This window comes from Brachypodium distachyon, chromosome 1, assembly GCF_000005505.3.
Source record: "Brachypodium distachyon strain Bd21 chromosome 1, Brachypodium_distachyon_v3.0, whole genome shotgun sequence".
Taxonomy (NCBI): Eukaryota; Viridiplantae; Streptophyta; class Magnoliopsida; order Poales; family Poaceae; genus Brachypodium; species Brachypodium distachyon.
Window position 1 is genome coordinate 24,457,029 of NC_016131.3, and position 10,596 is coordinate 24,467,624.

Below are 10,596 nucleotides of genomic sequence, written 5' to 3' on the forward strand. Positions count from 1 at the left end.
TGTCGAGCCTTATCCAGCCCCAACAGGTCACGGGTGCATGATTCAGAAGTGCAGGCCAACAAACCGGGTTCAGAAGCTAATAACCCGACAAGTGCATATGGCCGTGGCCACGCCACCAGCCGTACCACAATACCTTGATTGGTCTGAAACAGAAATCAGTTTCTCTCGAGAGGATCACCCTCCTAGAGTCCCACGGCTTGGACACGCAGCTCTAGTGCTCGAAGCCCAGATCCGCGGATACATGATGAACAAAGTATTTGTCGACGGCGAAAGAGGTCTCAACCTTATTTACGCTGACACCCTCCGAGGGATGAATCGTTCCATGACAAAGCTTCCTGCAACGGACACAACCTTCCACGGCATCATCCCGGGCAAAGCAGCCATGCCGCTGGGAAGAATCAGCCTTGACGTGGTATTCGGCTCACCCGACAATTTTCGGTGTGAAAGGCTCGACTTCGAAGTGGTCAACTGGCCTTCACAATACCACGTAGTGCTGAGTCGAGTCGCGCTGGCTCGCTTCATGGCGGTGTCGCATTATGCTTACCTCAAGCTCAAAATGCTAGGGCCCGACGGCGTGATCACCGTTTCAGGGAACTTCACACACTCAGATAATTGCGACAAGGAGTTTCATAAAATCTACGAGTCCTTCGGCATGCATGAAGTGTTCGAGCAGCTAAAAGCTTCAACCGGTCTAGAGCAATCACCCGTCGCAAAAAACCCGGCTCATCAGCCCGAGTTCAACAAGAAAGCAGACACCAAGGAGGTTCAGGTCCATCCGACTGACCCCAGCAAGACCGTTATCATCTCAACAAGCCTTCCTCCTGCATAGGAAAGCGCGCTCGTCGAGTTCCTCCGTGAGCGCTAGGAAATCTTTGCCTGGGTGCCAGCTGACATGCCAGGAATTCCTAGGGAACTTGCCGAGCACGCACTTAAAGTGGACGAGAACGCAAAGCCGGTGCGACAACCCATGTGGCGTTTCTCAGAACCAAAGCGCACAGCCATCGGGGAAGAAGTTAAACGACTCCTCGAAGCTAAATTCATCAGGGAGACAAAACAAGCGACCTGGGTAGCAAACCCTGTCCTTCTCCCCAAGAAGAATATCACAGTCCTGCATATGTGCGTCGACTTCACGTCGCTTAATAAGCACTGCCCAAAGGATCGTTTCCCTTTGCCGCGGATCGACCAGATCGTTGACTCAACTGCCGGCTGCGAACGATTGTCATTTTTGGACGCCTACTCAGGTTACAACCAGATTCGACTCAAGGTCGAAGACGAGAAGAATACATCATTTGTCACTCCATACGGAGTTTTCAGTTACACAACAATGTCTTTCGGGCTAAATAACCCAGGTGCTACCTTTGCATGCTGCATGTAGGCATGCCTAGAGCCTCAACTGGGAAACAATGTCCAAGTTTATATCGATGATATCGTCATTAAAACGAAGAAAGAAGCAACGCTTCTCGATGACATACGGGTGACATTCAATAACCTTGACAAGTACAAAATCAAGTTGAACCCACCAAGTGCACCTTCGGGGTACCCGCCGGGCAACTCCTTGGATATTTCCTACCGGCTTGAGGCATTGAAGCAAACCCGACAAAAATCAGAGCTATCCTAACTATGAAGGAGCCGACTAAAACTCATGAGCTCCAATAGCTCACAGGTCGACTCGCGGCTTTGAGTCGATTCATCGGTAGGCTAGACGAAAAAGCTTTGCCCTTTTACCATCTTCTGGAAAAGAAGAAAGAAGATTTCATGTGGACCCTAGAGGCCAGTGCTGCTTTCGCAGACTTGAAGCGCCTGCTGTCAACCTCGCCGATTCTCGTCGCCCCACAAGAAGATGAGCAGCTCCTACTGTACATCGCAGCCACCACCCAGGTGGTTAGCACAACGATCGTAGTTGAGTGAGCCGAAGAAGACAAGACCCACGGCGTTCAGCGCCCAGTATACTACATAAGTGAGGTCCTTTCGCCTACGAAGCAATGTTATCCCCACTACCAAAAGCTTGCGTATGGAGTCTTCCTAACAGCACGCAAGCTAAGACATTATTTCCAGCAACACACAGTTGTGGTTGTCAGCGAGGCTCCACTCGCCAACATTCTGAACAACTCAGAAGCGACTGGGCGAGTCGCCGAATGGGGAATCGAGCTCTCGGCTCGCAACAGTCTGCGAAGTTCTTCGAAGATAAATTCTTCACGGGCAGCTGCTGCCTTCAGTTTCGCCTTAGCAACTTGCAACTCTCCCATGGTCCTCCGACTCTACATCGTCGAGTCCTTGGCTTGGGATTCGGCTCCTTGGAGACGCCGACGAAGGAACTCCAGTTCACTTTGAGTCTTGTCTAAGGAAGGAACCTCCTTAGGAGCCATTGACCCCACGGTTTTCGAAGCTTCAGGAGGGTTCACTTCAGCCGAGATTTCGGCACTCGTGATGTTTGACTCGGGAGTCATGAACTTCTCGGCGTCTACTTCAACTACTGCAATCGTGGACTCTTTCTGCCTTTGCAAAAGAGAAATTCCCATTAGTCCCGAGAAGGATTCAAAGACATCAAGCCTAACTAGGTGCAAGGTGTCCGACTCATATCAGTACAAAGGAACAAAGGCGTTTCTTTATTAACAACGCTCAAACTCGAGCAAGGACCATACAAAAAAAGAGACAAAATTAGAAAGAGAAAAGGAGAAAGCCTAAGAAGTCTAAAATTCAGCTTGGCCCACCTCTTGACTCGGCGCAGGTGTCGACGACTGTGGAGCCACTCCCCCTTCAGAGGCCATACTACCCAGCTGCACGTCGCTAGTTCTTCACCGAGCTGGAAGTAAGGTGTCAGGGCCATCTCCTCCCCGCTGGGTAGCAACGGAGGACCGGAAGCCACCTTCCGCAGCACGTCCTCGCCGATGCCGTGCGCTAATGCTAACACAAACGTCGACTCAGCACCAGAGTTGGTCTGGACCCAGCTGAACTCGTCCAGGGGATCCGAGTCAGCACTGAAAAACTCTATGAGTTTCCCAAGCGACTCCGGCACCGGCTTATCAGGGAACATTTTCCCAAACAAACTGGTGAGCACACGGGAAGCTTGATGGAGACCAGTCGCCGCCTCTAAGCTGACGCTTGCCACATCATCAATCACGTTCTCGAGTGAATTCTCACTCGTGGTCAAAAGACTAGACAAGGAAATCAGGCCTGCAAAAGAGCCAAAGCATTAACAAGGGATTCAAACGAATGGAATCAACTGCAACGTTTTTACCTGCAAGGGGGCCGACGACTCCGATGAGTTAGATGGCTCGCGTCTTCTCCTTCTCAGCCTCCTTGGCGAGAATGGCGTCCGAAGCTGCTTGGGCGAGGCGTTTTTCAGCCTCTACCTTCTTTGCCGACTGCCTGGCCAGATCACCAAACATCTTTTTCAAATTCTTGTACTGAAGCTCGGCGGCATCCTTGAGGGAGTTAGACTGAGAAAGGAGATCTACACGACAAACAATAAGATACGGGTAGTTTTTCGACTCAAGGAAAGATTGAGTCAGAGGTATTACCTTGAGCAGATCTCAGCTCCTGTTGGCTTTGCTCCAATTCTCGACGGAGCTGATCGCGCACAGCCACTGCCTCCTCATATTGATCAACAATCTTCGTTATGGAGCGGACGGTCGATCGGCTGCGAGCATGTTGGCGGCAGCATCTGACTCATACTCCCATCGGGAGAACAAAAAACAAAATTCAACAAGAAGAGTTCGAAACTTACATGGCAAACTAAAGCTAAGGGAGCCTGACAATAGGGTGACTTCGACAATGTCCATATTGATGGACTTGTATCTAGAAAATATTTCGAGTGTGTGTTGGCGAACTAGCCCGTATAGGGTTCGATCTCTGTGCTTACTGTGCTAGTCCCTGGATCGACTCACTAGCACATACAGTTTCATGATGAAATATACAGAAACAAAGGTCAAAGTACTTTATGACATCGCATCATCCAGGATTTAAATAGTACTTACAACCTCGCATGACCCCTTGGGCCAGCATAAACAAATACTGTTTCAACATCATAAAACATTGTTTTCAAAACTGCAGCGGAAAAGGGTAGAACATAAGGGCCACAACTACTCCAAGGTGAGAGCATGTTGGAATGTAAGCACATGACCCACAACATAACGACGAACCTCACTCATCGTCGGATCCACCTGCATTGTTAATTGCAGCCACTACGTGCTCAATACATTTGAATGTATTGGCAAGTTCACCTGAAGCGATCCCCTTCTCCAAGGGTTCGATCTCTGTGCTTACTGTGCTAGTCCCTGGATCGACTCACTAGCACACAGAGTTTCATGATGAAGTATACAGAAACAAAGGTCAAAAGTACTTTATTACATCGCATCATCCAGAATTTAAATAGTACTTACAACCTCGCATGACCTCTGGGGCCAGCATAAAAACAGTACTGTTTCAACATCATAAAACAATGTTTCAAAATATTGCAGCGGAAAAGGGTAGAACATAAGGGCCACACTACTCCAAGGTGAGAGCATGTTGGAATGTAAGCACATGACCCATGACAAAACGACGAACCTCACTCATCGTCGGATCCACCTGCATTGTTAATTGCAGCCACTACGTGCTCAATACATTTGAATGTATTGGCAAGCTCACTAGAGTTATAAAGGACCTACCAAGTACATGCATAGTTTGGCTAAGTGGGGTTTGGCTATTTTGCATAAAAGCATCATTATTCAAATCCTATCATTTTTAGACAAAAAGTTTTGAATTCTATTGGACACGGGGTAGAAACACCCATGCTCCTATTAACCTAGGCACATTGAGTAGAAACATCAATGCTCCTACCCAGTTCAAACCATTCGTTTTATTAGGAAATTGGAATGAGTGAGACTTTCCTTACAGCTCCAATAGACGCTCCCGAATCACACGGAGAGACGACTCAGCGGGCCCCATAGAAATGGACCTAACGTCACGACATCCGAAAACTCAAAGCAGCCCACCCAGGACGGTTCATTGAATTACTTGTTTTGCCATACACTAGGAAAAACTATATTTGTAATTCAATAGTATCACATTATAATAATACCACCCTCGTATATTATCATAGCATAGCATTTTACTACTACGATGGCAATTGGTGGTAAGGTCATGACAAAGGGTATCCTATACTACTAGGACAGATCATAGCTAGCATAGATACAATATTAATCCTAACAATGCAACTAATGAAAACTAGTGCATAATAAAATAATGGGATGATGGTCAAAGTGAACTTGCCTTGATAGTAGTTGGTATTCAGACACTCTTCATAGTCACACAGTTCGCTCTCCGAGAAAACTATACTATCAGGCAAACATACACATACATAAACACACCATACAAGCAAAAGAATATGTATGTCATGATGCAATGCAAAACATGTGACATGAGTTTGGTTTATTTCATTTGGGTGATCTGCTGATCCAATGCCTTGAGAATCAAACACATGTAATTAGGGTTTTTAAGCAAAAGCAAAAGTTAGGGTTTAAATCCTAAAATGAGGTTTTATTTGCATCTGCAAAACAATTTAATTCAAAATATTTATTTCTCTGCCCCATTGGACAGAGGACATTAGAACAAAATTTTGGGCACTGGTTTCATTCAAAAAGGACTTCTAAATAATTAGTTATGATTTAAATGGCATAAAACCCTAATCTGTGATTTGAATGTGATTAAAATATTCAAATTTGAATTTGGGCAGTGCAAAAATATTCTACACTTCCTAAGGATTCCAAAAAGGTGTGGATCACTAAATTTGGACAAACAGATTTAAAGTTATGATCATTTGAAGTTACAGGGGCCTATCTGCAAAAAGACCATTTAATTATTCCGGGGGATTAAAATTACATTCTCATTTTATAAACCAGGGGCCACGTGGCACGTTATCATTGGATGGTACCGGTTCGGTTTATAAATAAATCCGAGCCGTTAGATCTAACTTATAAAGATCGGACGCTCCACAGTGCGTACCGGTTCGTTTTATAAGTGATCTAATCCCAGCCATCGATCTAGATCAGACGGACGAGGGGCTAGGGTTTCTTACCGGGCGGCGGCGGGCTGCCGGAGTTGGAGGAGACGGCGGCGCGGGCACGGGCACGGCGGCGCGGGGCTCTCCGGCGAGGCTGGCGACACGGGGGTGGTCGGGAACGGCGCGGCGCGGCACGGCGGAGACGGGGCCGCGGTCGGCGTGGGCTCGGGCGGCGCGGGTCGGTGCCTAGGACGGGACGAGCGGGCGGCGCGGGCGGCGGACGGCGGGCGGGGTGCTCCGACGAGGCTGGCGACGCGGGGAGTTCACGGGGAGACGCGGCGCGGCACGGCGGAGACGGGGGCGCGGTCGGACTGCGGCGAGAAATCGGGGCAGCCTGGCGGCGCGATTGGATGGGGAAACAAGGGGGAAAGAGAGAGGGGGTCGCGGGGGTTATAAAGGCGTGCTCGGGCATGAAAATGGAAGGCCGGAGGAGGAGATTGCGGCGGCGGGCGCGCGGGGACGGCGGCCAGAAATCGCGCGCGTGACCGGCGGCGCTTTCCTTCAGGGAAGACGCAGCTGACAGGTGGACCCCACCTGTCAGCGACTGCGGGCGCGCGCGCGCGGACCGGGCGGTCTGGGCCGGTTGGGTGCGGTCGGACGGGGCCGGTTCGGCCCATTTTGGCCGGGCCGGTCCGGTTTACCCCCTTTTTTTTTCTTTTAGGCCTTTTCTTTTTCTGCTTTTCTCATTTCTTTGATATCTTTTGTGTTTGAACTCCAAATTGGTCCAAATAAATTCCAGAAAATTTGTAAAATCATATTCTACCATGAGACAAGTTTTGGGAGTAGTTTCTCCTCAAAATAAAATATATAAAAATACATTTGTCCTATAAATGCCTTTAGGGCTATATATCTATTTGAATATAATACTTTTTCAACTCCAAAAATTATCCAAAAAAAAATATGGGATAGCTCATATATGCAGTAAACCCCTTTTATACATAAAATCTATTGGTTTGAAAATCCAAACTCAAATGGGTGTAAACCCTAGGGTTTAAAATGAAATAAAGAATCTTTCCAAAGCCTTTTGAGATTCAAAATTTGAATTCAAATATGAAATTGTGGCATGATGCTCATGGATGCAATGCACATGTAAAAGCTTGAAATTTTGGGATGTTACATCACCAGAGTTATAAAGGACCTACCAAGTACATGCATAATTTGGTTAGGAGGGGTTTGGCTATTTGCATAAAAGCTTCATTGTTCAATCCTATCATTTCTAAACAAATAGTTTTAATTCTGTTGGACACGGGGTAGAAACACCCATGCTCCTATTAACCTAGGCACATTGAGTAGACACATCAATGCTCCTACCCCAGTTCAATCCATTCATTTTATTAGGCAATTGGAATGACTGAGACCTTCCTTACAGCCCCCATATCTAGTTGCTCATGATTGTCCGTAACCGGGGACACGGCTAAATACTTAGTTTGACAGTCTCGAGAGGTTGTACACATTCCCCACAAGAAATCGACGTGTTAATCCCTTGCTGTCCTTCGAGTGGACTAGCAACGGCATCGACTTCAAGAATTTTCAGAACATATTCACCCAGACCACCTAAGGGACCCGCGCTCCCACCTGCACAACTACCTCAGTACAATCCCTCAGATCTGGGTTCATATTTCTTACTCCATCCAGTCAGAGCCCATATTAGCTTGTGGTTGTACTGGAAGCTACTAAACAGGAAACTAGTCCAGTCTCTGATACCCCAGGTGGCATTCCACATTTGCGACGCAAGCGCTCCCCGAATCCATGGAAGAGACGTCCATGGACGATCCATCTCCGAATCCACGGAGACTCGACTCAGAGGGACCCACAAAAATGGATCTGACGTCGCACAACATCTCGAATACTCAAAGCAGCCCACCCAGGACGGTTCATTGAATTACTTGTTTTGCCATACACTAGGAAAACCATACTTTAATTCAATAATATCACATTGTAATAATACCACCCTCGTATACTAACATAGCATAGCATTTGACTACTACGATGGCAATTGGTGGTGAGGACATGGCAATGGTATCCTATACTACTAGGAATTCATAGCTAGCATAAATACAATAATAGTTCTATCCATGCAACTAATAAAACATCAAGGTGAACTTGTCTTGGTAGCAGTTGGTATTCAAGCACTCTTCAGAATCACACTGATCGCTCTCCGGGAAAACTAAATCAAATACAAACAATACATACATAAACATACAATATAATCAAATGAAAAAGAGTATGCCATGATGCAATGCAGAACATGTGACATGAGTGGGTTAATTTTATTCAGTTGATCAACTGGTCCAAAGCATTAGCGTTTAGAAAAAAAAACATTGGGTTTAAAAACATATTGCAAAAACTAGGGTTTAAACCCTAATACAAGGTTTTATTTGCATCAGCTAAACAATTTAATTCAAAATATTTGTTTCTCTGTCCCAGGGGACAGAGGACATTTAAACAAACTTTTGGGCGCTGGTTTCAACTAAAAAGGATTTCTAAATAATTATTTATGAATTAAATAGCATAAAACCCTATTCTGTAAATTGACTGAGGTTAAAATATTCAAATTTAAATTTAAACGGTGCCAAAAGTTTCTACAGGTTGAGAGCTTTCCAAAATGGTAAAGTTTGTCAAATTTGGCCAAAGGGTTTAAAAGTTATAGGCATTTGAAGTTACAGGCGTTTTCTGCAAAAGTGCCATTTAAATAAACCGGGGGATTTAAATTTACATTTTTATTTTTCTATTAAAGTGCCACGTGTCAGCTTCTCATTGGACGGGCGAGGGGCATCGGGCTCACCTCCGGGAAACCCTAGGGTTCCGGCGAGGTCGTCGGCAGCGGCGCGGTGCGGGCGGGGCGGCGGACGGGGTTCCGGGGGTCGCCGGGCTCAGGGAAGGAGACGGGCGTGAGCGGCGCGACGAGACGAAGGCTGTGACGCGGTCGGCGTGGCGAGATGAGGTTCAAGGCAACGCCTAGGATGACGGAGGGTCTCGGCGGCGTGGGCGCGGGCTTTGGCGAGGTCGGGCGGCGCTACTCCGGCTGCTAGGGTGCACCAAAGACGAAACCGTGCACGTCAACACATGCGCACTGTCGAGAGGGTCCAGAAATTTCAAGGCTCGGGCGAGGAGACTCACCGGCGAGGTTGACCAGAGGCGAAAACGGCGGCGGCTGGCTCCTTGCTCGGGCGAGGAAATTCGGCGTTGTGGGCACGTGAGAGTGAGGGCAAACAGAGGGAAAGAGAAGAGAGGAGACTCGGCTTTATAGGGGCACGCTCGGGCAGCTTCGGGAAGCACGGAATCGGCGGATTCCAGAGATGGCGGCGGCGCGGTTTCCGGCGCGGACTCGGCGGCGTGACGCGGGCGCTTTCCATCATGGACGAAGGCCTGACAGGTGGGCCCTACCTGTCAGCGACGGGCGCGGGCGCGGGGCGCTGTTGAGCTGGACTGCGCGTGCGCATGCATGAGGAATGGGCCTGTTCGGCTCAAATCGGCCGGGCCGGTCCGTTTCTCCATTTTTTTTCTTTGGACTTTTCTTTTTTTTTCTTTTTCTGATTTCTTTGATATCTATTATTTTTGAACTCCAAATTGGTCCAAATAAATTCCAGAAAATTTGTAAAATCATGTTTTATCATGATTCAACTTTTGGGAGTAATTTCCCCTCAAAATAAAATATATAAAAATACATTTTCCCTATAAATGCCTTTAGGGCTTTACAACTATTTAAATAAAATAGTTTTTCAACTCGAAATAAATATCCAAAAATTATGGGATAGTTTATTTATGCAATAAACCCTTTTATAACTAAACCCTATTGGTTTGAAGATCCAAATCTCAAATGGGTGAAACCCTAGGGTTTAAATTGAAATAAAATCTTTTTAAAGCCTTGTGAGATTCAAATTTGAATTCAAAAATGCAATTGTGGCATGATGCTCATGGATGCAATGCATATGAAATGTTTTAAAATTTTGGGATGTTACAGACCTAAGCCCCTTAAGATGAATCTCGTCCTCGAGATTCGGTTTGGCTAGCAAAGAGGTGCGGGTGGTCTTCTCGAAGATCATCTTCGCGCTCCCATGTGGCTTCCTCTTCTGTGTGATGGTCCCATTGAACTTTGCAAAACTTGATGGTCTTGGATTGGGTATGTCTCTCGGCTGTATCCAAGATCCTGATCAGTTTCACCTCATAGATGAGGTCACTTTGCAGCTGGACCTGCTCGAGCGGAATTGTATCCCTCAACGGTGTGTCGGCCATCTCGGGGTGACACTTCTTCAGTTGCGATACATGGAAGACATTGTGGACATTCGACAGTGCTTCCGGTAAGTCCAATTTTTAGGCCACCTCTCCTTGGCGTGACAAGATCTTGAAAGGTCCAATGAAACGGGGTGCCAGCTTTTCGTTGATTCCAAATCTCTTAACTCCGCGTATCGGTGAAACTTTGAGATACGCTCTATCCTCAGCCTCGTAGGTAACCTCCCTACGTTTGGAATCTGCGTAGCTCTTCTGCCTTGACTGAGCTACCTTCAGTCTGTCTCGGATGAGTCTAACCTTTTCCTCAGCATCCTTTATCA

General features: G+C 47.0%; 1 protein-coding gene across 1 annotated transcript; it reads left to right on the forward strand.

The window, feature by feature from the left end:
• Window positions 1-241: 241 nt before the first annotated feature.
• Window positions 242-829, forward strand: LOC104582080. Its single transcript, XM_010231388.1, has one exon. The coding sequence runs from the start codon at window positions 242-244 to the stop codon at window positions 827-829; it is 588 nt and encodes a 195-aa protein (XP_010229690.1).
• The last annotated feature ends 9,767 nt before the right edge of the window (window positions 830-10,596 follow it).

Excerpts from the sequence above, each read along its gene's own strand:
- LOC104582080 (XM_010231388.1), top strand. The coding sequence starts at position 242 with ATGATGAACAAAGTATTTGTCGACGGCGAAAGAGGTCTCAACCTTATT.